Below are 27,815 nucleotides of genomic sequence, written 5' to 3' on the forward strand. Positions count from 1 at the left end.
GCTTACAGGTGAGCCCACTGGACATCTTGGTGGAAATACCCACTCTGTGCACTGGTAAGAAATTGTTTCAGCTAGACATGGTGATGCATCCCTATAATCCCAGAACTGCCCCGTGAACCCGCCAGATCCAGATTCTTCTGGGGTAAGCAGACACCAGGGTGAAGGTGTAGGGTAACACTGTATCGCAGAAAGAACATGGGATGGGTTGGAATTTTGGTTCTTCCCTTTGCCGAGTGCACAATCTTAAAGACTCCTTAACTTCCCTGAGCTCCAGTTTCTCCATCCTGCAAGGTTGTGGGGATTCAATGAGAAAAAGGATGTGGTGTTCATCACAGAATGATCTCAGGTTCTTGTTTATGTGTTAGAGGGGCGGACAGGCCTGGTCGTGGCTTCTACATCTTGAGGCCAGGCCTTTTCAAGTGCACCTCCAGCCACCATTCAGATGTCTATTTTGTCAGCATTGACTTCCTCGAGGGCCCTGGCCACCACCGACTTCAGACTGTGGTCTCACTTAGCTGCATGCTGAACAACTTCACACTCTTGCTGTCCACGACAGGACCAGGTCACTGTTTCACCATCAACTGGATTCCAGGTTTGGTAGCAAGCCCTTCCCTCCAGTCATCAGCTTTGCTGTCCCCATCCGGTCAACCTCTCCTTCACCATAACTGCCATCCTAGATGTGGTGAGTAGAGACCCCTCAGTCCCCTGGCTACCCCTAGTGTTTCCCCAGCCTCAGGTAAGCCAAACCCCAAGCTTTCACACACTATTACGCCCTTTCGAAACCCCTGCACAGAGAATCTCAAAGCAAAACAACAAAACTTGCATGCCTGTAATCCCAGCACTCGAGTGGCTGAGGCAGGAAGATTGCTGCAAGTTCAAGACCAGCCTGGCTACCAAGTGAGCCCAAGGCCAGCCTGAACTGCACAATAAGACCCTGTCTTAAAAAAAAAAAAAAGGAAAAAGAAAAAAATAGCAAAAACTCTTTGCCCCTCCTCTGGGTGAGACACAACAGCACATGGAAAACACTGTATTTTTCCTACTGTAGTCTGTGGGGTCCTTTCTTGCCCACAGCCTGATGAATCTATATTGACCAAGCTTTTGTCCTTGACCTGTAATAGTGGCCTTGATCACGGCATCACTTTTATATTCTAGGGAGTTAATAAACAAAAATAAGGAGCAGGGTGGGGTGGGGGAGTGGGCAGGCATCTGACGGGGTGGCTTGCTGGAAACAGGACCTTTGGCAGGACGAACAGCTGCAGCTCAGGACCTCATTCCTGTGGTTAGAAATGGTACGGTCAGCTCTTTATTTTCTCTCTTTATCGAACTTGGGAAAGATTTTAAACAAAGACACAGTAACTGGGACCTTTTATGTACCTGACATGTCATCTCAGAATACAGGAAGGAGAAACTGAAAAATCTGTAATAATGCTGAGAGGTTTCCCTATGTTGCTTTTAAAAATCAAAGAGAGCAGGGCACAGTGGTACAAGCATGTGATCCCAGCTACTCAGGAGGCTGAGGCAGGAGGATCGTGAGTTTAAGGTCACCTTGGGCTACATAGTGAAATCCTTGTCTCACAAAGCAGAGCAAAAAAAAAAAAAAATGCCACAAGAAACCAAGAAAAAACTGAAAAAGAAATTATCTAGATCACATTCTCTGACCATAAGACCATGGAAGCTAACTACAAAGGGATAGCCTTCCTACCAAGAAAACCTTGTTTCTTAGGAATTTAAAATTAAACTTCCAAGTATTTTGAACTAAGGAAAAAACAAAATGACTCAATAGAAGTTATGAACTATTTAGAAATAAAGAGCACAGCATGTGAAAATCTATGGGATGGGGCCAGGGATATAGTTCAGTGGCATAAGCAACTGCCTGGCAAGTGCAGAATCCCAAGTTCAGTTCCTGGTATCCCTCCCCAACAAAAGTGAATGGATTAGAAAACAAAGTGGGCGTGTGGGAAATGAAGCTAAACAAATTAAATTTCCAATTTGAAAGCCTGATGGGAGGGAAGGAAGGAGCTGGGGAGAGACAGTGACAATCCTGAACTTTGCCTTTCAAGTTCCTAGACCCATAGCACAGGCTCATTGCACCATCTGGAAGCTTATCAGAGATGCTCTGGAGAGCCAGGGATGATGATGGCGCACACCTGTAATCCCAGCACTTAGGTGGCTGAGGCAGGAGGATCACCATGAGTTTGAGGCCAGCCTGGGCTACACAGTTAGATAAGGCCAGCCTGAATTGCAGGGTAAGACCCTGTCTCAAAAAACAAACAAAATAAAAAAGTAAACCCTGAGTTCAAGCCCCTAGAATGTACTGGATCTCAGGCTCCACCTAGGATGACCAGCTGTCCCAGCCTGCCCCTACGGTAGAGTTCACAGGACATGGATATACAACGTTAAGCCAAGCAAGTGCCTAGCAAACCAGGAGTGGTTAGTCATGCTGCCTACTGAACTGGAGTCGCAGTTCATTGTGACCACCAGGTGTTTTGTATGCACAGAGATGTTTGAAAACACTGACCTCATACAAACCATTACTTAATATGCACAGAGCCCCATTCTGTCTGGCTCCACAAACTGCAGCTGCTGACACTGAAAGTGCCCTGAGACCAGACAACCCACCCTGGGTGGACAGTCCTTGAAAACACTTTTCAGAGAGGGTTCCCAGCCACATAAAGGAGAGCTAGGATTGTTGGCTTCCAAGACCTCACTAGATCCCCAAACATTACAGTTTGCAAAATCCTTCCTTGCATCCTAGTCCATGTGATGCCCACTTACTTCACACGAAGGAACTTCTAGCTCAAGGAGGCTGAGTGACAGACTGTTCAGCTTGGGCTCTCATTAATACTGCAAAAAGGAGAGGTTCCAGGTTGATAGACTTTTGGCACGGCTGAAAATATAAGAAGTATGAAACATAAATGACCTTTATTTTAAGAATGTGGGGAGAGACCACCTGACCCTCCAGGATCTGGCATTGTCTCCAGGGGCTGGCATTCTCTCTGGCAGACAAGTGGTGTGGGGGCAGACATCTAGCTTAGGTTTGGGGTGGTGCCTAAGGGGCATTAGTGATACACAGGTAGCCCATTGGTATTCATTTTGCAAGACAGTGCCTAGGGGTGGGGAAGATGACCTCAAGATAGAGCCTCTTGGTTCCGCCTCCCAGCTTCACCCGCTACAGTGTCCCAACTGGGGCAAAATCCTTTCACTGGTCAGCAGCCATTTCCCATTGAAGCATGAAAGCCAAGGGACCAGAGTTCATGAGTTTGTTTTGTTTTGTGGTGCCAAAGACTGCAGACCCGTGGCCTGGGGAATCCCGTGCAAATGCCTACTGCTGAGCCCCTCCACAGCCCTAGCAAAGACCATATTTTATAAAGAAATACATCCAGAGAGGTTGAACTTTAGTTATTATTCTGGGGCCAGGGATATAGCTCAGCAGCACAGTGCCTGCCTGGCAACATAAGGTCCTGAGTTCAATTCCTGGTGTAAAACAAACAAACAAACAAACAAAAGCCAGATAGTTATCATTCTGATTTCTTAGAAGAAAAAGTAAAATATAGCAAAATATGGAGACTCTGCAGTTCGGGTGGTAGATTCACAAATGTTTATTATGTTATTACATTTATGTTATTTTTTTATTTTCCTGAAATACAATATTCATGATTTTTAAATAAAAAAATGCACTGTCAATGTTTGAGTGTCTAGCCACTTTTTATGCCTTGATATTGTAACTTTAACAACTATTGTTAAGATTACAATATATGATGTATCAACTAGCAATTTTATGATGTTAATTTTTTTCAATTCTGTATTCTACCTTTTTCTCTTTTTTTCTATGTTTTTTAAATTTTCTTTTCTTTCTTTAAATAAAAAAATATTTCCTTCAAAAGCACTTTTAATACATTGACATAGTAAAGTAAAATAAAGTAGATGATACCCTTTTCAAAAAAAAGAAAAAAATTTAAAACTCATAAGATAAAGAAATCAAAGGGGACTTCCGGGAGAACATGGCGGACAGATAGCAGATACTACGGAGGCTCTCTGAAAGGCTTGGTTCAGAAGTCAGGAATGGTGCAGACTAAGGAGACATAAGCTGGTAGAGATATGTTCTGCTCACTCAGGAACAAACTGGGCTGAGAGAAACCAACTTGGAATGCAGTCCTGGTGCTAAAACAGGAACAGAAAAGCCTCGGTGTGGAGGCAAGACCCCGCGCCATTGGAAGCCGCGATTTGGGTTTCCTGCCGCGCCGCGGCTGGCTGCCTCTACATTGGCTCAGCAAGGAGAGAGACACGCGGAAGCTCTGAGAACGGGAGTCTGCGAACGGAGTCGAAAACAGGACGGACAGGGAGGCGTACACTGACTTGTGGTGAGGTGAGTGAGAGAAACTGACACTCTACCACAGTTTGACTCCAGCGGAGGACTTTCTGGGCTCGGGCAGTCCTGCGGGAGCAGGGCGCGGTGGCGACTCCAGCCACACATTCCCCTCTCAGACGGAATTGGTGAAAAGGGCCTGGCCTGCGTGACGCTGCTGGCAGACCGGTAGGCTGGCCCAACCCAGATCCCAGAGCCTGACGGTGGCCCGGAGGGGTGACTCCCGCGTAGGCTGCCTAGTCCGTAACTCCTTGGTGCGCTGCGGTGGGCGGGAACACCTAGCCAGCACAATTCGATCAGGCTGTGGCTGACAGGGAGGGAAGCTGGGCCTCCTATGTAAGCTTGCATATATAAGGAACAGAGAATATGGGAAAAGGCAGCAACAAGAAAGGCTCCTCGGCCCCCAATTCTGAGAAACAGGCAATAGCGGACACCACACCAATAGACATACAGCGCCATATAGAGAGCCTCATAGACCAATTCAGGAATGAAGTTATCAACGACCTGAAGCTAGAAGTATGCAGAATAGTTAGAGAAATGCTAAGCACCACCCAGGAAAAAACAGATGGTGGAATGGAAGAACAGAAAAAGAGGGGAGAATTGTTTGATGGAGAAAACAGAGAAAGCATAGAGTACATGAAGCAGGTTCAAAGGGACTATCAAGAAACTAAGAAGTCTATCCAAGACTGGCATAACAGCTTGAAAGAAACTAAGGACAGACTATCTGAACTGGAGGGCAGACTTGTAATATGGGAGAATGAAATGAAAAACTTCTTAAAAATAACAAAGAAACAAACAGCAATAATACAAAGACAAGAAGATGATAAGAGGAGCCATAACTTAAGGATTAAGAACATAAAAGAAGAAGTAGGGACACAAACAAGTGAACTACAAAAGCTACTCACAGAAATAATCCAGGAGAACTTTCCTAATTTAGCAAAAGGTAAAGATACTCAGATGTATGAGGCATACAGGACCCCAGCTACCTACAACCCAAACAGAGCAACACCCAGGCATATAATAATAAAAATTCCAGAAATTCAATACAAGAACAGAATATTAAAAGCTGTCAAAGACAAGAAACAGACCACTTACAAGGGAACACCCATCAGAATTACAGCAGATTTCTCTGCACAAACCATCAAATCACGAAGAGCATGGGGGGAAATAATTCAAACTTTGAAAGATAATAATCTCCAGCCAAGATTGAGATATCCTGCACAACTGTCCCTGGAAATTGATGGAAAAACGAGGTGCTTCCAGGATAAAGAGGAACTGGGGGAATTTGCAACCACCAATTCAACTCTACAGAAAGTATTGCAGGATATTCTAAAAAAAGAAAAATACAAAGAACCCAGAAATAGTGGCGGGGAGGCCACAACGAATGGAGCAGAGAACAAAATGAAGAAGACAAACTGACAGCTACTGACAGAAAAAGAGCTCAACAGAAATGAGACAGAGAAGATTGGATGATAGGAACAGCTATTTTGGAGAAAATGACATCTTAATAGGTAATACTGATTTAGTATCATCTTGTTTTGAAGTCTCATCTAGCTTTTGTTCTTCTGTCTCCAATGGTCTAAATAGGTTGTATCTTATTGGATTTTATTATGTACAATAGTATAAGCAAAAACCTTTTAAAGACAAGGAGATTATACAGAAACCATATTTTCTGTTAGTTGATTCTAAATACTCTGTAATGCTGTCATTCTCTTAAATGGTTTTACATTGTTTTGATATACTTAATGCTACAGTATATGAAGTTGTACTCAAGGACTTCAAGGAAAGAGTCAATATGGTAACTTCTTTTGGGTCGGAATTATCTGGTGGTGAAACCCTATTCTGCTTAAATGGTTATGTTTTGATCTGCGCTGTTTCGCTGTTATGCCCTCTTTTATCCCAATCTCCACTCCATTATTTACTTTTTTATTTTTATCCATTTAATTAAAGGGAAAAATAGCAGGATATATTATAGTAACCCACTTTGACTTTCTATTATCTCGATTTGAAGCCCTGTATTACTCTCACCATCTTGTTTTTGACTGATGTTCCCCTATTCTGTTTTGCTGGATAGTATCAGGTTTGAAAGTTTAGGCATCAGCTGTGAAGATAATGAGATTCATTATAACGCCCATTCTCATTGACTTTTATCTACTTTTGAAGACCTACAATGTCTCCAATGGTTTGGTTTAGTTGGTTTTGTTCTTTACTGTTTTGTTCAATTGTATTGTAACTAAGGATATAGGCAATCCTATTAGAGATAGCGGGAGGCATTATGGTAACCATTGTTGATCACCTTGTATTATGTTTTTACATTATCTATTATGTCCACCCTTTTGACTTGACCGATTCTGTTCTGTTATGTCACATTTGGTTTTACTCTCTTCCAAAAAAGCAATAAGAACCGTGGGAGCAATGAAACCCAAAATGTGTAATAGTCATTGTACAAAAGAGAGGAAAAGAAAGTGCTCTAAACTATATAACTGCATGTATATTTAAGTGTATAAGATAGAAAATGATATCACAGAGTTTTATTGGATCATTGAACAGAACTGTTTGCAGTATCATTGTTGGAATGTCCATTAATTTTGTGACTTGAACAATTATTTCTAAGATGGCAATATGTAATCCATTAACTAGTGATTTCTTACTGTTCATTTTTTTTTCTGTAAATCTGTATAACTTGTACCCTTTCACTGTTTTTTTTTCTTTTCTCCTTAAATAAAATTTAAAAAAAAAAGAAATCAAAGGGCAGGAGAAGATAACTCTGATGTGTCTCAAGATCCTGTCCTCCCCCTGGGCTCTGTCTAGGTCTGGGATAATCTCCTGCTCTGCTGGCACCTGGAGGAGTGTGAGGGTGTCACCAAATGAGCCTGGTGGCCTGAAACCTGTGGCTCCCTGACACTGTGGTCATCGAGTTGTGCATATTAGGGGCCATGGAAAGCCAGAGGAAAACCCATCTCCTCATTCCCATAGAGCTCCCCATGGACCATGGGGACTGCTAGAGTGGCACATTTAGGGTGGAAGGCTGTAGACGCTTCTTAGATGGCAAAGAACTGACCCAAATGGTAACAAAAACCACAGCCCCGCCTCCTGCCTCTTCTGTCCTATAGCACAGAGGTGGAGAGGGCCCCCAGGGGGCTCACCACATTCCTGAGTAGTGAAGGTCAAGTCTGATACAAGAAACCCATCAAGGTGGTCAGTCTCTGCAGCCTGGACATCTTCTACTTCCCCTTTGACCAGCAAAACTGCATGCTCACCTTCCACTCACACCTCCACACAGGTGAGGTGCAGCCATGGGGTGCCTGGTGCCCCACCAAGGAGTAGAAGACTCTAAGGAGAGCAACTCATGAAGCAACAGAAAACAGAAAAAACCCTGAGTAACAAGGGACCGAGAAGCGTGGGTGCAGCACTCAGGCTCTATGGATGCTTAGCTATTTTCCATAAGGAGCTGACTCTGTCTTGCTCTGAGATAGCACTGACCCTGGAATAAAATTCGAGGAAGCAATAAATTGGGAGCAAAGGCTTTATTCCAGGCCTGGCAACGCAGCCCCCTTAGGATCAACCCAGAGACTGTGTGCCTAACAGACTAAGGGAGAGATATTTAAAGCTAAAAGCTGCAAATCTGTAAAGCTGTTGACTTAGTTGACTTAATTCTGATAACATCTGGAGCTCTTGGTGCATTCTGCTATTCCCATCCTGTAGTTAAACATTACCTCGGAATAGCACACGTGCAATAACATGTGGAAAGAGGGTAGGGGTTAATTATCTCAGAACAGCTCGCTAGTAATAACATTCAAAAAGGGGTAGGGAGTTACAAGAAGCTGAAACTTAAGCTTTTACAAGGATTAGAAACTTAACCCTATCAAGACAGCACATACAGAACAAGATGGAGGTGCATTGGTTAGAGTTAAGCCATAACATTCCCCTCTGATGTTGTGACTGAAGCCAAATCTTTGGCCTAATGTTATGTATCGTGGGGAATAAGTTCATAGGCTTGCTGACGGATCATCATCAGCTTTATGTTCTGCATTTGTTGTCTAATATATGCAGTTAGTTTATTGATTATACAAGGATCTACTGAAATCAAGAGTAGCAACCCTAGCGATGGTCCAAGCCAGGGTAGAAAATAAGGCAGGATTCCATTCCAGACACTCCAAAGGGGGTTTTCAAATAGCTCTCTTCTTCTTTTTACCAGATCTTCCTGCAATCTCCTGATCTTATCTCGAACAATGCCAGACTTGTTTACATAAAAACAGCATTGTTCTTGCAATGCCACACAGATCCCTCCTTATTCTGCTGTCAGGAGGTCTAGCCCTCTTCTATTTTGAAGAACTACTTCAGCTAATGAATCTATTTGATCTTGAATGTCCTGAACAGTACTAGATAATGCCTGCACATCATTGATGACCTGGTTGGATGAACAGAGATCCCCACTCCTGCTGCCCCCATACTCAGGGCTCCTGATATTCCCAGACCACCAATAAAGGGATAAATTGAATTGCCCTCTTTGAGTGGCCTGTAATGTAATCCAGGCTAGGAATGAGGACAGGATCATCCCCAGGTAAAACCTTTATGTCAGGCAACAGGACAGCTGTAACACATATTCCTGACCAGTTGGTTGGGAGGAAAGTATGGGCCAGTTTGCCTCCACAGATGAACACTTATCCTTTGGCAGGACAAAGAGAGGTAGTCTGGTTAATTATAGAACTACAGTTAGCAAAAGCAACGAACCCCATGTCAATGTCAGAAGTACCGTTATAAAAACTTCCTTGGAGACAGGGAGAGTCTTTAAACCCTCCTGATTGTACTCTTAAGGGGAGATCAGCACTACAACTTAAGTGATCTGGTTCTTCCAGTGTGGTCAGGGGGGCATTGAAGGGGATCGCAAGAGGCATGGGAGAGCCTTGTGCCATGCATAGCCAACAATCTTTAGCTAAAGTTGGGTTGGAAGCATTCAAGGCCCTATAAGTGGCTCCTAGAATATCAGAAGTCTGAGCATCCAAATCAATTCCCCGTGATTTAGGCAGCATCAAGGGGTGGTAATGCACCTTGGGAAATGTTATCTCTATAATCTGCTTAACCCGTTCTTCAACCATGAGTTCTCTGGTCTTATCCTGTGGACCGCCTCCATCAGAGACATGTATTGGGGCTACCTTACTCCAGCACACTGGTTTACCAATTGTGCCATTACATGAAGCTTGGGCATACTTTGAATTTCCTATTACTGTCAGAGTGACGGCCATTATCGGACCCCATGGATAGTGGAAGGCCAAATCGAGGTATGATCTCTTGCAATAGTTTTCTAGTTACCATTAAGGCTGACTCGGGCTTAGTAGGAAAAGCCTCTACCCAGCCAGTAAAAGTATCTATTAATAACAAGAGATAGCGGTGTCCCTGTAAACCAGACTTTACCATATCTGTAAAGTCTACTTCCCAGTGTTCTCCTAGGGCCATTCCTCAATGTCGGGTAGTTTTCACTGGTGAACTCCTGGTCAGGTTTACCAACAGACACTGTGGACATGTGGAGCACAAAGAGGTGGTCAGTTTGGAGAGTTTTGGAATGAAAAAACCGAGTTCTGAACAATTCAGCAAATTTGGTTCCCCCTAAATGGGTGGTTTGGTGAGCCTGGTGTAGCAGCTCACATCCTAGTGCCTCTGGCAACAGCACTCACTTATCTGGTAATTGGTACCAACCCCTGGAGTGAGGAGCTTTGCTCCAAGCTGAGATGCTAATTGTGAGTCTTTCTTTGTATAAACTGGTTCTGATAATGTGGGAGGAACCAACATTAGGCAGCTACTTCTGGTAGGCCCCTCTGATGTGATTGCTATTTTTCAAGGGGTTTGGCCTGCTAAATTATTTCCTTGGATGATGGGGTCTTCTCCTGTCTGATGAGCCTTGCAGCAAATAATAGCAACCCGCTGAGGTAGCCAGACAGCTGCCAACAAGTCTAGAATCTGTGGAGCATGTTTTATCTTAGTCCCAGGTCAGGTTAAGAGAACTCACTCTTGATAGATGGCTCCATGTACATGTACAGTAGCAAAAGCATATCTACTGCCGATATAGATATTTACCCTCTTCCTGGTGGCTAACTTTAATGCTTCGGTCAAAGCAATGAACTCAGCCTTTTGGGCTGACGTGCCAGGCTCTAACCACTCAACCCAGAGTACCTCCTTTTCGGTGGTCACTGCTGCTCCAGCCACTCGTTTGCCATCCTGGATGAAACTACTCCTGTCGGTGAAGTAGTTACCAGCATTCTCCAAGGGCTGGTCGGTAAGATCAGCCCGTAGATTCTGCTGCGTTCCAAGGAAGTCCACACACTCATGAAGAGGCAGATTTTGAGTTCCAAGGTCATCATCAGGCAGAAGGGTGGCTGGGTTTAAGGCTGAAGAAGTCTTTTTTTTTTTTTTTAAGGAGAAAAAAAAAAGCAGAGAAAGGGTACAAGTTATACAGATTTACAGAAAAAAATAAACAGTAGGAAATCACTAGTTAATGGATTACATATTATCATCTTAGAAATAATTGTTCAAGTCACAAAATTAAAGCTTATAAAGTGGACATTCCAACAGTGAAACTGCAAACAGTTCTGTTCAACGATCCAACAAAACTCAGTGATATCATTATCTATCTTATACACTTAATATATACATGCAGTTATATCGTTTAGAGCACTTTCTTTTCCTCTCTTTTGTACAATGACAATTACCCATTTTGGGTTTTGTTGCTCCCACAGTTCTTATTACTTTTTTGGAAGGGAGTGGAACCAAATGTGACATAACAGAACAGAGTCAATCAAATCAAAAGGGTGGACATAATAGATAATGTAAAAGCATAATACAAGGTGATCAACAATGGTTACCATAATGCCTCCCGCTATCTCTAATAGAATTAAGGCTGAGGAAATCTTAAAAACCACCAACTCTGGGTCTAGGAGTAGAGCCTGATAATGCAGAATTCTAGCATTCGAGAGCCACTTCTCAGGAGGGGTCTTGATAAGAGTTTCTAAACTGTGGGAGGTCACCACAGAAATCTTTTGTCCAAAAGTGAGTTTCTTAGCCTCCTTAAGTAACATCACCACAGCAGCTAGTATTCTTAGGCAGGGGGACCTCTCTGTAGCCTAGAGAGGTAGGCTACAGGTCTCTTCCAGGGGCCAATGTCATGGGTTAGGACTCCTTTGGCAATGCCCCTGAGTTCATCTATAAACAAGGTGAATGGCTTGGTAACATCAGGGAGTCCCAGGGCTGGGGCCTCTGTTAGGGCTCGTTTGAGCTCCTGTAAGGCCTGTTCACATTTATCTGTCCAGTCCAAAGATTTTTGAGTTTCTCCCTTAAGGGAGTCATACAGGGGGCACGCTATCTCAGTAAAATTTAGAATCCACACCCTACAGTATCCTACAGCCCCCAGAAACTCTCGTACTTGGTTTTTAGTTTCTGGGATAGGAATCTATAATATGGCCTGGACCTTTTCCTTAGATAGAGTTCTCTTTCCTTTCTGTAATTTGTAGCCCAAATAAGTCACAGTTTGGCGACACAATTGGGCCTTTTTGGCTGAAACCTTGTAGCCTAATTGTCCCAACCTTCTTAATAGCTCCCCTGTGGCCTATCGACAGGACTCCAAAGTGGGGGAGGCTATCAGCAGATCGTCTACATATTGTAAAAGTGTCACCTCTGGGTGTTCCTTGCGAAACCCCAAGAGATCTCTGGCCAGGGCCTCATCAAAAAGAGTGGGTGAGTTTATAAAAACCCTGTGGCAACTGAGTCCAGGTCAGTTGTTCCATGACCCCAGAATCTGAGTCAGTCCATTCAAAGGCAAAAATGGGTTGACTCACTGGGGCAAGAGGTAGAGTGAAGAAGGCATCCTTGAGGTCCAATACAGAGTACTAGGTGCACTCTGAGTAAAGTGTAGGGGTTAGGCACAGTTGGATGTAAAGTTAATACACACCTGTTGACCTCCCAGAGGTCTTGCACAGGGCAATAGTTGTCCCTGGTTTCTGGACTGGAAACAGAGGCGTGTTCCAAAGGGAGACACAAGGAATGAGGATACCATTGTCTCTTACTCTCCGTATGTGAACTTTAATTCCCTTTTGGGCTTGGAGACTTATTGGATATTGACACAAACAAATAGGAAGCGCTTGGGGTAGGAGTTCTACTACAAGGGGCACTTGGTTGACCGCCAGTCCTGGGGGGTTAGTTTCAGCCAAGACCTCTGGGATTTCTTGTCTCCATTTGTTTAATAATTCTAGTTCTAAGTCCGTAGGTGGCGCCTAGGTGAATCAGACAAATTTTCCAGCAGACGGTAATTTTATCCTTCTGGGACAAGGGCTAAAACTCTAACACTCTTTTCAGGACCTTGGGTTGAACCTGTTCCCAATCTTAGTCTTGGTTCATTTGTCAAGAAATCAATTTGCACTTGCAATTTATGAAGGAGGTCTCATCCTAGGAGGGGGTCTGGACACTCCAGTACCCATAGAAAATCATGCTGGACCAACTTGTGGCCCGGTCGAGCTAAACTGGCGCTTACCTTTGGGTATGATCTTCGTCCCCCTGTGGCTCCTATTACATTAACTGAGTCTTTGGTCAGTTTGATTAGTACAGAATAGGTGGCTCCTGTGTCTAGCAGGAAGTCCACCTGGTAACCCCCCCCCACCTGAAGAGTTATCAGGGACTGAGGGGGGGGGTGGCAAGGAGCCCTGACCTCATTGCTGAGACAACAAAGCCTTTGCTTCTCAAGTTTAGCCTTTAACTTTGGGCAATCCTTTCGCCAATGTCCCATCTCTTTGCAATACACACATTGTTCCTTATCTAAAGGAGGCCATTGTCCCTGGGCTTCCTTTTTATTGGTATTGGCCAGCTTTTTAGTTTCTCTTTCACTGAGTAATTCTCACACTTTGGTCATTTTCTTGTTGGTGGCTTCTTGTAAATTTTCTCTATTTTCTTTCTTTTTTTTTTTTTATATCAGTACCAGGGATTGAACTCACGACCATGTGCTTGCAGAGCAGGCACTTATGCCACTGAGCTAAATCCCCAGCCCCATAATTTTCTCTATTTTCAAAAACCTTCTGTGCTATCTCTATTAACTGGCTGAGGAGCATTCCTCAAATCCCTCAAGCTTTTTGCCCAAGAGTGCAAATGCGCAGTCTCTCTTCAGCCATGAAGAGGATGAGCAGGATCTGTTGACAATTGTCCCAGGTGGGGCGATGAGTAGAGAATACAGATTCTAAAAGGTTAATCAGAGTTTCAGGATCCTTTGAAAAAGGAGGGCTCTGGGTTTTCCAATTATAAAGGTCTGAAAATGAGAAAGGAGAATATATAAACATTGAACCCCCACTTGGAGTGGGGACCTCCCGTAATGGACAAATGGAGCCGCTTCAGAGCTCTGCTCTGAAAACGCCTCAGGTCACAGGTGTCAGCGGGTGCAAACGGTACTAGGTGGCAGGGACGGAGCAGTGGAATCAGGTTGAGGGTCAGAGGTGGAGTACGGGGGAAACAGCGGGAGTGCCTCCAGCAGGTCAAGGGGGTCTTCTTCGGAGGGCAGGACCAGAGGCGCGGTAGGTTCAGAAAGCGGCTTTTTGAGTTTTATTTTCGGTTTGAGGGCTGCAATGACTCCAACACAAGAGGGCTTAATCCAGAAAAGGGCAGCATAAATTATGTCTATACAGATCTGAATATAGACAATTTGATCAGGGTGAACAGGGAGCCCAAAAACATACTGGCAAGCGGCTTATGCTGTCTCCATGTTAAAAAGACCCGGAGGGGGGCCAGACCCCCTGGGTCCTTAATGGCCATTCCTGTGTGACAAAAGTTGTTAATGTGGTTTTATAAACCTTTTCCCCATATCCCTTAGCTCTCCACTTGAATTCTTTGAAGTGATCAAGCACAAAGCTAAGGGGCATGCTGGATTTAGATTCAGTTTGCCCATGGCCGGCAAAGATGTCAGTTCTTCTCTCCTGTGGGAGAATCTAAGAGACAGAGATAAGATTAGGAGGAAGAGACAGAACAACAATGAGACGAAAATAATGGTCAAAATCCCTTTTGTCCATTTTGGGCTCATAGAAGGGCTTCCTAGGAGAAAATGTTCTGTTAGATTTGGGTAATCAAAAGGAGAACAGTTAGACCAAATAGACATACAGACAGATACACAAGACAAGACAAGTTGCAGCAAAAATGGCCTTTGCTCAAAAATAGGTCAAATTTTGGGATCTGGAGGAATTATCAAATTAGCCAACGGAGCAGCTCCCACCCGGGAAAGAGTCACAAACGGACGAGGCTCATCCCAAAAACCAATTGACTCTGCCCTTGAGAGGTCCTTGCTCCCCAAATTGAGGGCGTCCCCTCCAAAAGTACAAATTGACTGTGGTCCAAACAAACCCTCCAGAGTACTTACTTTTAGGTGTAGAGAATTGAGTCAGGAGTCCTGCTTCCATCCCAGACGGGCCCCCAAATGAGATAACACAGACCCTAGAATAAAATTCGAGGAAGCAAGAAATTGGGAGCAAAGGCTTTATTCCAGGCCTGGCGACGCAGCCCCCTTAGGATCAACCCAGAGACTGTGTGCCTAACAGACTAAGGGAGAGATATTTAAAGCTATAAACTGCAAAGCTGTAAAGCTGTCGACTTAGTTGACTTAGTTCTGATAACATCTGGAGCTCTTGGTGCATTCTGCTACTCCCATTCTGTGGTTAAACATTATCTCGGAATAGCACACCTGCAATAACATGCGGAAAGGGGGTAGGGGAGTTAATTATCTCGGAACAGCTCGCTAGCAATAACATGTGGAAGGATTAGAAATTTAACCCTATCAAGACGGCGCATACAGAACAAGATGGAGGCACACTGGTTAGAGTTAAGCCATAATATCTCGTTGCCATTCCTGACTCCTAGAGAATCCTTGGAGTACAGTAGATACCCCCCAAATATCTGTGAATGACGGAATGCAGTTAAGCCTCCCCAGTTTTCCAGGTAGTATCCTTGGAAGATGATCTGGGTGGTTCTCCCTTTCAGCAGATACTTGCTGCTGGGCCTGGAGAAAGAAGTGCGGGAAAATAGAAGCCACATCCAGGGACATGGTCCAGGTCTGCACCGGGAGTGGGAGCTGATGAGCATCACCCAGGCTGCTCCAGAGACCGCCCTGGGCACCAACCTGTACGACCAGATTGTGTTCTGTGTGAGCTCTGAGGTCTTTGCATTTCGCCCTCTTCTTTGCTTCTACTCTTGCCTAGAATTCTCCCTGACTTTCGGGGTGTCTCGGTCTCTCTGCCTTATCCCTTCAGCCAAGGCCAGAACCCCCTCCTCTGTAAGGCTCATGGGGTGCTAACTCTCTCTCTTTGCCTTTGCCTCTGTCTCTGTCCTCCTCACCCAGGTCACATACCAGGTTAGGGTGCTGCACTCCCCACCACTCCAGAGCCCAGGATGGACAGCTGACCCCGGAAAAAGACAGTCAGACCCAGTCCCTGCAAGTTCAGCCAGCAAATTGTTACTGCTGGATTTGGGATTTCCTCCACAGCCCACATCTATTGCCCTCCTTCCCTCCCCACCAGGTGGCCATCAGACGCAGGCCTCGGCTCTATGTCCTGCACCTCCTGGTGCCCAGCAGCTTCCTGGTGGCCAAAGACACCCTCAGCTTCCTCCTGCTGGCAAAGAACGTAAACAGCGCCCCCTTCAAGACGGCCCTGCTGCAGGCCTTCCATGTCTTCCTGCTCACCATGAAGGACCTGCTCCCCTTCGGCAGCGGCAGCTCCCTCATCAGTAGGGCCCCTTCCACGGTGCAGGGAAGCCAAGGCAGCGGGGAGCGAAGGAGGGGGCTGGGAGGTGCAGGCCCTGCTGTCCCCTGAAGCAGGGAAAGCTAGGTGAGCCAGGTGCAGACGCCGAGCTGCATTGCCCACAAGTGCCTGTTCCTGTCCCGGATGGTGGCCAGCCTGCTGGAGACCATCTGCACTGCCCACCTGCTGCACGCTGTCCCGGCGCAGCGCCCCCCCCCCCCCCCGCACGCTCCTTCCCTGCTACTGTCGCTGCGGCTGCGGCGGCTGCGGCTGCTGCGCCTGCTGCTGCGCCTGGCCCGGGAGCCGCAGCTCCCCGGAGCTCCGCAGCGGGTGCCAGAGCTCGGGTGTCCCCTGCACGCCTGGGCCAGGTGAGGGCCCCGCCCTGCGCCCCGCGCCCCGCGCTGAGCCTCCGTCCTCTCCACAGCCCCGGAGGAGCCGGGAGACTCGGCGGCTGTGAAGGCCCCCGGGCCCCCAGGGACAGAGCCGAGCGGCTGTCCAGGTCCTGCGGGCGCCTTGCGGAGCTGTGGGTGCGCTGCGGCCCCCTGGCGGACGCCCTGCTCCTCCGCCTCCACCTGCTCCTCCTGGCCTCCTCGGTCCTGGCCGCCGTGGTCCTCGGGAGCACCTAGGCGTGCTGGCCGCGCCGCCTTGGGCCACCGGGCTGCCACGTGCGCTGCCACATGCGCGCAGGTGGCCAAGTCCCTGCCGCCCTCCGCCTGCCCCAGTCCCGGCCCCTGCGCGGTGCCATCCCCTCCTCTCCGTGGGTCCCTTGGCCCTGCGTTTCCGGAGCACCCGCCACCTACCCACGTGTGCCTGGGTCGCCTCCTCTGCCCCACGACAGGCCCCAATAAATCGTTCTGCAGCGATCCCCAGCTCTGTGGCACGTTGCAGTTTAATTATGTAGGACTGGGGGTCTCTGAATGTACCCCCCCCCCCGCGCGCGCCCCTCTACCTGAGATGAATTTTCAGTGTCAGTAAGGACAATCCTGGCACCTGAAGTCCAGTGTGGCAGCTGCCCTGTTGGAGAAGACGTCATTCCCTCAGCTGTTTTCAGAGATTAATAAAGAATATATAAAAAGCACTCCATGAAAAGATGAAACAGAATTTCATAATGAAATCATTAGAGAATAAATTAAAACACAGTGTATCATGACCTTAAAACAATAGCCAAAATGTTCCTGAGAACACAAGATGTTCCCAAAGAAGGAACAAACAAATAAAAGGCCACAAGTTTCTTTTCAGTCAGCAAAGGAAAACTAGTAATATAAATGAAATAGGGATAGCAGTGTCGTTTATAATAGCTATGTCTTGGAAACAGCATATATGTTCATCAACTGATAAACAGATGAGGATAACGTATTTATACACAATGGAGTACTACTCTGCCATAAAGATAAACTCGAGGCATTCAGGGGTCAATGGATGCAACTTGAGAACATAATTTTCATTGAAGTAAGTCAGACACACAATCTTAAGTATAGCTGAGAGGGAGGAAGAGGGAGGGAGGGAAAAAGAGAGAGAAAGAGCAGATGGATAAGTAGGGAGAAGTTCAAATAATTTCCCAAATTATCTATTCCACTACTTCAAAAATATTTCAAGATATATGTTAATGGGGCTGGGGATTTAACTCAGTGGCATAAGTGCCTGCCTTGCAAGCAGGGAGTTGTGAGTTCAATCCCTGGTACGATAAAAAGGAAAAAGACAAAAAAAAAAAAAAGATATATGCTAATTTGTTTCATTTATGCTCAAAGGTATGTTTTCTTGCTGGTAGATCCTTTTCATTCATCCTTACACTGATTTTATTTTACTGCTTGCCTAAAATGCTTTCCTACACTTTCTTATTTTTCTTATTTTCTAGGTTGAATTCTCAATGGAAGCATTCTTAGTCTTTCTGCAATTCTGCTACAAGGATAGCTTAGCTGTGTCCCAGAGGACTTAGAATAAAGTTCTCCCCCTTCATTACTTTGTAGCCAATTCCTACTTTCAATTTTTATTTCCTCCTTGATCTAAAAGCTAGGCAAGTGTTTCTTAGTATCCATGAAGAAATATTTTTATTATTGTTAGCTTTTCATGGTTAACTTTCAGGGTTTGGGAGTTATGATCAGCCACTGCAGTCTTTACATTTAAATTTTTTCTTCATAAAGCTTTCTTTCTGGGTGCATACAGAATTGATTTTCTAACAGTTTATGCTGTCTAGTTAATGTCTATCCAGTAAGCTGAGATTCCTGACTGATTATTCAAATCCCCTTAAGGCTTAATTTTGTGTACTCGATCTGTTAAAGCTTAGAGGTATTTTAGTCAAGTTCCCTGGGTAGTTGTGCCTTCTTGTATCTGATTGCTATAGTGATACATGAAAGTGTTCAGTTTCTATATTTTCTTAAGTCGTTACATTGTCTTAAACTGACCCCATCCTGATATCACCATTTGTTCTGTTCAATGTGTTTTGAACATGATTTCCATTTATATGATAATATTATTGCACATCTTGTTTTTTGCTGGCATACGTTTGCAAATCTCTTTTATTAATGCTTGATTAATTTTGAAGAGTAAAACAAATACAAAGTAAATACAACCCTCCCATCTCGGGTCAGGGTTTGGAGGTGTAATTCAGTGATAGAACACTTGCCTTAGCATGCATGAGGCCTTGGGTTTGATCCCTGGCACTACAAAAATAATAAGTAAACAAATAAATACAATTTTAAAATACAAAGTACAAACATCAGAAGTCACAAGTCTCCCTTCTAGCTTTGTTCCCAGCCCTCAGCTTCCCTTCTAGCTTTGTTCCCAGCCCTCAGCTTCCCTTCTAAGAAGCAATCACTGTTAGCATTTTCTCAAGTGTCTTTCATGTTACTTTATTGTCTGCTGCCTTGCCGGTTGTTTTGGGTGCTTTTTTGGTAAATAATATAAGCCCACAACTCACTATGTAGTTCAGGCTGGCCTCAAACTCATCAGAATCCCTCCTGCCTCAGCCTCCTGAGAGCTGAGATTACAGGCGTGCACCACCACACCCAGCTTTATTTTTAATTTTTGTTTTTTAATTTTTAATTTGGAGCCAGGGTCTCGCAAAGTCCACTAAGTTGCTCAAGCTGCGCTCAAATTGTGATTCTTCTGCTTCCTTCTCCTGATAGCAGGGTCTACAATTATGGGCTACCACACCCAATTTAAGTCCAGATTGTTTAATTTGACTACTTCCTTTTGATTGACAAATTAATTCAGCCCATTTATATTTAGAAAACAAATTTACACACATGACTTTATTCCTTCCATGTTTATGCTCACCATTTGTTTGCCATTTATGTTCCTCAGTGCAGATTTCTCTGTTTTCTAATTCCTGGTTTTTTCCAGCTGCTGTTTGGTTTTTTCCTCCTACACAGTTAAAGTTGTAAAATGCCTTTTAAATTGTACTCATGGGGGCTGGGGATTTAGCTCAGCGGCATAAGTGCCTGCCTTGCAAGTGCATAGTCATGAGTCTGGTACCAAAAAATAAGAATTAAAAAATTAGAAAAAATTCTGCTCATGATTATCTTCCCAACAGACATAATTACAACTACTGCTTAATTTTTCATTAATATATCAGAACTAAATTATAATTTTGCTCTTTCACTGGGATATTTTATTTGCCAATTCTTCCCAACTCCAAAATGTGAAACCTTTTTTTAAAAAAATTTGAAGAATGTACTTTCTCATTCTCATATTTCCTATTACCAACACTTAGAATTTACATGCAATAATAATAATTTCTAGTTAGACAAGGCAGCACACTCCTATAACATCAGTAGTTGGGAGGCTGGGCAGGAGGATAGCCACAAGGTCAAGGTCAGCATGGGCTAAATAGTGAGCACATAGCAAGACCTTGTCTCAAAAAAAACTTTTTACAAATACAGTTTTTAAACGTTAGTATAGGGCCAGGGATTTAGCCCAGCAGGTTAAGTGCCTGCCTGGAAAGCACAAGGTCGTGAATCCCATTTCTGGTACCCCCCTACCAAAGAAATGTTAGAATAGCTGTGCATGGTGGCACATGCCTGTAATCCCAGCACTCGAGAAGCTGAGGCAGGAGGATCACTGCAAGTTCAAGGCCAGTCTGGGCTACAAAGTGAGTTCAAGGCCAGCCTGAACCATACAATGAAACCCTGCTTCAAAAAGATCAAAAACAAAAAAGGTAAAATAAAAAATAAAAATGTTATCAGGCTATTAATTTTTCTTATAGTACAACTCTCCCTCTTCAAGGATTCTTCTAACAATTTTTTTTCTTCTTTGCTTCGGGGATCGAACTCACAACTCTGCACTTGCAAGGCAGGCACTTATGCCACTTAGCTAAATCCCAGCCCCAAAGATTCTTTTTTAGTCATTTTCCATTTATGCTAAAGATTTAATTCTTATTTGGTTTTGTTTTTGAGACACCATCACTCAAAGTTGCCCAGGCAAGTCTTAAACTCCTAGGCTCAAGTAACCCTCCCATCTCTCAGGTCAGGCCAGCAGCTGGGCTGCAGGTGCCTCCACCCCGCCCACCCCACCACACCTGGTTTCCCTACCCCCACCACACTTGGCTAGATTAAACTCTCCTGTTGCCAGAGCTACAGTTTATTAACTCTTGGCAGGTGGCCTGCAGCATGGCCTGGGCTTCTGCATCTCTAACAGACTATCCACTGCTGCTGTCCATGTACACTTTCAGCAAAGGGTTTATCTTACATGTGAACACCAATGCTACAACCTGTTATCACGTGCTGTCTGTGGCACTGTGGTGAGAATGCGGCCTCTGCCCTCAGAATTCACATGAACTGTGTCATGGAATTTAAAGGTGGGAGGTCATTAAGGTTAGATGAGGTCTCCAGGGCTGGTGGCAGGAGTGGCTTTGTAAGAAGAGAAAGAGAGCTGGGCATGGTAACCCACACCTGTAACGCCAGTACTTGGGGAAGCTGGGACAGAAGAATCACAAGTTCAAGTCTAACCTGGGCAATTTAACAATTTACCCTGTTACCCTGTCTCAAAATAAAAAACACACCAGGCATGCGGGTATACACCTCCTAGTATTTGGGAGGCTGAAACAGGAGACTCAGTGAGTTTGAGGTCACTAGTCTCCATAGTGAGTTCAAGGCCAGCCTGAACCCTGCATAGCAACATTCTGTCTCCAAAAAAACGTTTTTAATAAATAAAAAGTAAAAAATTTAAATGAATCATAAGCTCAAGCCCAACTTGGGCAACTTAGTGAGACTTGGTCTCAAAATTTAAAAAAAAAAAAATTTTTTTTTGAGACCATGTCTTGCTATGTAGTGTAGGTTGGCCTTAAACTCACTATGTAATAAGGGTGGCCTTGAACTCATGGCGATACTCCTGCCTCAGCCTCCTGAGTGCTGGGATTACATGCAAAAAAAATCATAAGCGGCTGTACTACAAACAAGGAGAAGGAGGAGAAGGAAGAAAAGGGAGCCCAAGCCAGTATGCTCGCTCTATAGTGCCATGGGATGTCCTCCATGATTATTGAAAAGGCTGGCACACAGTACAGCAATGACCCCTAGGGGGCACTGTTGCCTAAAATTACGCACCACCATCCGGGATTTCATCCCTAGCCAGCCACAGGAGGGGCTGCATGACTTAGGTTTCCTTTTTTTTATTTCATTACATTTTTAAATTTAATTTCTTCTAAAAATTTCCAACCTGCTTCAAATGAACTGTGGGAAAAGTTTAGTTTTGTTCAGACAGGGACTCGCTATGCAGTTCAGGCTGGCCTTGAACTCACTATGTAGCCCAGATTGGCCTCGAATCCTCAACAACAGCCGTCCCACAGCCTCCTGAGTGCAGGGATTGCAGGTGTGCACGATGGTGAAAGACTTGAACTATACACTCAAAGGTGGTTAAGGTGGCAACATTTATGTTACCTGTGTCATAACCGCAATTTAAAAAGAAAATGAGCTTCAGCCTTGGGAGAGCCCAAAATTACTTTTGTTTATCTGAAGTTGATTGGACTTTGAGTCGCTGACTAGCAACTGTCATTCATTCCTGTAACAAAGATTCACCTGAGTATTCGCAGCATCCCAGTTACTCCTCAGAACGCCTGGGACACAAAAAGAACTTACATTCAGGACTGACTGACATTCGAGACTTCTTGGAAATCTAAATGCAGATGGTCCCCACTTGGCCCAGGGATACAGCCCAGTGCCTGCCTGGCAAGCACATATATTATAATCAATTAGCAGACACAATGCATCACATTAATAAATTATATTACATGTGTCCAGTGCTGTTCCAAGTGCTTTTCACATTGTTATGATTTGTATCTGGAAGTCCCCCAAAGCTTCATGCCCTCATGAAGGCATCGAATCTAGCATTGGTGATTGGTTCACTGTCTAGCACTGGGATTGGCAGTGTGAGTGCTGCACCTGCCCAGGGGCGGAGCTGGCATACATTATAAGAGAGGGAAGGAGGCATGCTTTCCTCTTTTGCCCTTTCCTTCTTGTTGCTTCTCCTTGCTATAAACAACTGCCCCCAGCCACACTACCTTGCTTTGGAGTCAGCTGAATATGGACTGAAACCTCCAAAAACTGTAAACTAAATAAATCTTTCCTTTCTTCATTTGGGTGTCAAATATTTTGTCTCAGCAATGATAGAAAAATAAACAAGACACCTCATATTACCTCATTTAATGCTTAGGACCTTATTTGGTAAATATTATTATTGTTGCACTTCAAAAATGAAGGCACAGAGAGAGTCACCAACTAGGAAATGGGCAGACCCAGAATGGAATCCAGGTCATCTGGTTTAGCAAACAATCATATGGAGCTCTGTCCCATACACAAATCTAAGTGTGAACATATGTGACCATTTGAGTGTAAAGGTGTGGCCGAATATCTCCAGATCTAGGTATACAGAAAGTAGCAGTCGTTCACCCTCCTGGAAGAGGCAGGCACTGCATATCCTGAGAAAGATCAAAATTCAAAATTTGAAGCCCTGGCTCTACTGAGTGCACACACTTTTACACAACTGTCAAATCAAAAATGGATAAGTCGGGGCTGGGGATTTAGCTCAGCGGCATAAGCACCTGCCTTGCAAGCAGGCAGTCGTGAGTTCGATCCCCGGTACCGATAAAAAGGAAAAAGACACACACACACAAAAAATGGGTAAGTCAAACTGGGCATGGTTGCACATGCCTGTCATCCAAGCACTCCGGATGCTGAGGCAGGAAGATCACTGCAAACTGAAGCCCAGCCTGGGCTACATGAGTTCAAAGCCAATCTGAATTACAAAGCAAGATCTCATATCAAAAACCAAAAAAATGGTAAGTGAAGTCTTTGTTTTGTTGCTTTTGTTTTTGGCTGGCTCAAACTCCTGGTGATCCTCCTGCCTCAGCCTCCCAAGTGTTGGGATTATAAGTGTGCACCATGCTTGACCCTAAGTCAAATCTTAAGTGGGGCTCCTCTGTTATGGCCATAATTCCTGAGGATGGCAGTGATATAGGACCTCTAAATGACATAAGGTAAATATAAATCCCATCCTGCTAGATGTCAAATATGCTGAGTTTGTGTTCCCCAAAATTGAAGAATGCATTCTAAGGAGCAACAGAAGTTAAGAATAGGAAAACTTTATTGGGAAAGACAGCTCCTGAGAAGCAGGAAGGGGCCCACTTTTTAGAGCAAGTTTTATAGGACAAAATCTCGCAGTGTGTGCTAAATCATAATCTGGGTACAAAGTGGGACAAAACTATGATCAACCAGTAAGATTACTGTCAGGTCTCTGAACTCGACCCCCATCCAACTAAGAGAGAAAAAACTCCCCAAGCAGATCTCATATTCATACATAGGGCAGCGCAGTGTTCAATAGGAAGCCAGCAGCTTCCCCATGCAGCTCAACCAGCTTACAGCTGCCCCCACACAGCTCAGCCTGCAGACACAAAAAACCACAAGAGACACGCTGTGTCTCCCAACACCCCTTGTACCCAGCATCACCCTATTTATCACCTAGCCCTAGATCCCTACTCAGAGACCCAAAATTTTGCATGCTCTTTGGCAATACCCTCTCCCCTACCTAAACCCCCCTATAAAAACACACCCTCGCCCCTTGCTCAGGGCCAACAGTCTTTTTGCCCTTGACCTGACCACACCAGCTCTGCAATAAAATCCTTATCAGTTGCTTCAACTTTGCCTGCCTCAGTAGTCTCAGTTGCACCTTGGTTTCCCTAACAATCACAAGTATAACTTCGGTAATTATTGATCCCATGGGGAAGCAAGTCATACAACAAGAGCACAGGGAAAAAACAAGGACTTCTTTTGGAAGACATGAATCAGGAGGTCCCAGTCACCGACCTGCGTAACTGATGTCTCTCTAGACTTTGTTGGGCCAGGTGATCCAATTATACTATGCTGCTTATCCTTTGGGGAGGCACGCGGGCCTGGCCTTGCACCTCCAGCAGTTATAACGAATGTTCATCCTCTACACTGACATGCTCAAGGGCCCAGCCCTGTCTTACTGCCTATAATATTTCTACCCAACTCAGTGGTCTACATTTCCCCCTCTGAAGAGGTACCCCAACTGCCATGAGGAGGCAAGGGGTGATGACTCTTGTAGTTATTTCTGGCTAAAGGGGGCCGTAGTTACGGTCCACAGGGTCTATCTAAAGTCTCCCAGTAGATGCCAGGCGTTCTCACTCTGGGTAGAGGTTAAGTCTGGAGGAGACAAGGTCAAAAAATAGTTCAGTAGGCATGGACAACTAAGACCAACAAGTCTATTATGAATATAGCCAATGAAAATTTCCACCAAAAAGAGCTAGCAATAGCCTCCCTCAAAGAGCATAAGGAGAAGATTCAGGGAATTTTCCAATATGACATGACAATCCGTCATTTAATATCTTCCACGGTCATTAGATATTAGAGGATTAGGAATATACACACAACATCTAAGTTTTACTATTGCACAAGTATCCCCAGGTGTTGCTGTTAGAATGTCTAATGCCATCTGATTTTGGAGGACAACTTGTCTCATTAATTTTACTTTTTTATTTAGGACAAAGAGACCAGTCTAGGTGTCATTTATTGCCCATTGAGTACAGTTAGTCAAGGCCTCCAGGGGTTGTATGACATCCTCTAATCTCAGGGAATGGAAAGATAGAAGCCAAATGATCACACCAGAAAAAGAGATTTCTAGACCATCGATGTAAGTTTATTGACATTTTTGCCACTCCTGCCTTCTAACAACACAAGTTGCAGAACATATCTTCCTATCCATCCAGGGGGCAGCCAGGGCCACAAATCAGGCCACAGGACTCAAGAGTGCCTTTGGGAGCTTCTCATCTAATTCTAGGACAATTTAGCTGGCCTTTGCAAGCCAGTCTTTAGCTGGTAAAGTTAGGTGTGCATACATTTTCTGAGGGAGGGAAATCTATCTCAAGTATTTAGTAGAGTTAGGTCAAAGCAGTGATTTTTTGTTGCTGTTATCCTCAATATAAGGGGCCCTTTTATCAAGAACAATAGTTGGAGTCAACTGCATATAATTATCCCATATCTGAAAGTAGCCATCTTTATGTCTATGATTTTTGGCTCTCCTGATAGGATCTTTGTTCTTATATAACAGGGGTTTTACTAGAATCTGTAGAGAGGTTTCAGCAGCATTCCTAGGGAAAAAATTGATTATGTTCAGAATCATGAAGGGTGGAGTTTATGGGCTACTCAGTTACCTCATAACTGTGGGTTAAACAATGAACCACTGGACTATTTCGTGATTCATCAGTGTAGTCTGGTAATTTATCCCAATCATCCCTTTGAGGTGGGGACACCCACCAAGGATGTCCTGATGCACTCTATGTACTGGCATACAAAAGAAGACATCTTATAAATCTAACACTGAAGGGGGCTGGGGATTTAGCTCAGTGGCTTAAGTGCCTGCCTGGCAAGCATGAGGTCATGAGTTCGATCCCCTGCACCAAAAAAAAAAAAAAAAAAAAAAAAAAAAAAAAATCTAATACCGAAAATCAGCCAGCACCTTCTGGAGTGTGAGAAGGGGAAGCCTATGGATTAGGAACCACCAAGTGGATTAGCACTGCTATCTCCTTTGCCAGCCTAAGTCTTGTACCAACTTCTGTTCCCCACTGGGTTTTCCAGCTCTCAAGATGAGTGTTGCAAGGGCTTACGGCCTTAAGTTACTGATTAAAGGCAATAATGTTCTTTTGACTTTAGGCCTGAGAAGGTATTGTTTCTGGTGAGGAAAAACAGTATGATCTTTGAGAGATATTTGCACTGAGGCTGCTCTTATCACTCTTCCTATTTACCTTCAGTTGCCCATACATTAGGACTTATTTCTGCCTCTACAAGGGGGAGGCAGTGTACCCACCTGAGTGCAAGTATATTACAGTTTTCAAACAAGATATCTATCCCTAAGAGGGAACTGGATTTTCAGTCATAATTAAAAGGTAACAAATGAAATGAATGAAAAGAAAGTTATCCCACTTACAGCCGAAGGATTGTAAAGAATAGCACGTTATCTCCTCTCTTGTGACTTCGTGTGTGTGTGTGTGTGTGTGTGTGTGTGTGCACGCACGCACACACCAGGAATCGGACTCAGGACCTTGTACTTGCTAGGCATGTGCTGTACCACTGAGCTATAGCTCCAGCCCTGTGACTCCTTTCACTGAGGTATGATGCAGTAGGATACAGCAATACGCTGATTTCTTTTCCTGCTACAGTCATGACCACCCACAGCTCCTCCATGGAGATGACAGTCCACCCAGCAGAAGGCAGAGATGCCCCGCGTCCCTTCAGTCTTGCTGGACCAGCTGGTAAGATGGTCTGATTCCAGTGCTCACCTTTGCAATCAGGGCATGGGTCAGGGGCCTTCTTGGGACAGGTCTCATCCCCGGCTCTCCTAAGGTGGCCTGGTTTTCTGCAGCAGTAGAAGGTGAGTTTAGTCATCAAGCTCTTCTTGAAGATCCAAGAATTAGACTTAGGGCCTATTATTTTTTAAGGCCACAACCAAGGCAGCCTTTTTTTTTTTTCCTTGATCTCGTTTTTTCCTCTTGGTCTCCTCCTGGTCTCAATTATAAACTACTGAGTAGGTGATTCTCGCAAAATTATCAAGTGAGCTATCTGGAGCCAGAGCCATGTTTGATAGCTTTTAATATCTGAGGTTGACTGGGTAATAAACTTGTCTTTAAAAATAATCTGCCCCAAGCCAGGCGTGGTGGCTCATGCCTGTAATCCCAGCACTCAGGAGGCTGAGGCAAGAGGATCATTGCGAGTTCGAGACCAGTCTAGGCTACAAAGTGAGCTCAAGGCCAGCCTGAACTGCACAGCGAGACCCTGTCTCAAAGAGACAAAAATAATAATAATAATAATAATAATAATAATAATCTGTCCTACTGAATCAGGAGCCAGGGATGTGTGTCTTATCAATGCCTCTTATAAACACTCTAAGATGGCAAAAGGTTTTTATCTCTTTCCTGATGAATAGTTGGCAACCTAAAATAATTGAAGGGCTTAGTTCTTGTCCTCCTTAGACCTTCAAAAATATATGTCTGAGCCAGGCATGGTGGTGCACAATTGTAACCCCACCACTCAAGAGACTGAGGCAGGAGTATTGTTTCAAGTTTGAGACCAGCCTGACCACAATAAGCTCAAGGCCAGCGTGAACTATATAGCGAGACCCTGTCTCAAAAAGATTTTTTTTTTTGTCTTTTTTTTCCTTTTTATCGATACCGGGGATCGAACTCA

The 27,815-nt window shown here is 44.5% G+C and overlaps 1 protein-coding gene across 1 annotated transcript in view; it reads left to right on the forward strand.

Moving 5' to 3' along the window:
- Nucleotides 1-17,156, forward strand: part of LOC134478639 (5-hydroxytryptamine receptor 3E-like) — a 62,160-nt gene extending 45,004 nt beyond the window's left edge. The window contains 9 exon segments of the mRNA XM_063260529.1: nucleotides 593-642; nucleotides 645-682; nucleotides 1,245-1,289; nucleotides 7,178-7,232; nucleotides 7,235-7,286; nucleotides 7,480-7,649; nucleotides 15,439-15,530; nucleotides 15,904-16,174; nucleotides 16,333-17,156. Of these exon segments, the coding sequence (XP_063116599.1) occupies nucleotides 593-642; nucleotides 645-682; nucleotides 1,245-1,289; nucleotides 7,178-7,232; nucleotides 7,235-7,286; nucleotides 7,480-7,649; nucleotides 15,439-15,530; nucleotides 15,904-16,174; nucleotides 16,333-16,751 (1,192 nt within the window). The 3' untranslated portion in view covers nucleotides 16,752-17,156.
- The last annotated feature ends 10,659 nt before the right edge of the window (nucleotides 17,157-27,815 follow it).

This window comes from Cavia porcellus, unplaced genomic scaffold (genome assembly GCF_034190915.1).
Source record: "Cavia porcellus strain 051 isolate PalLab524CR breed Dunkin Hartley unplaced genomic scaffold, mCavPor4.1 scaffold_14, whole genome shotgun sequence".
Taxonomy (NCBI): domain Eukaryota; kingdom Metazoa; phylum Chordata; class Mammalia; order Rodentia; family Caviidae; genus Cavia; species Cavia porcellus.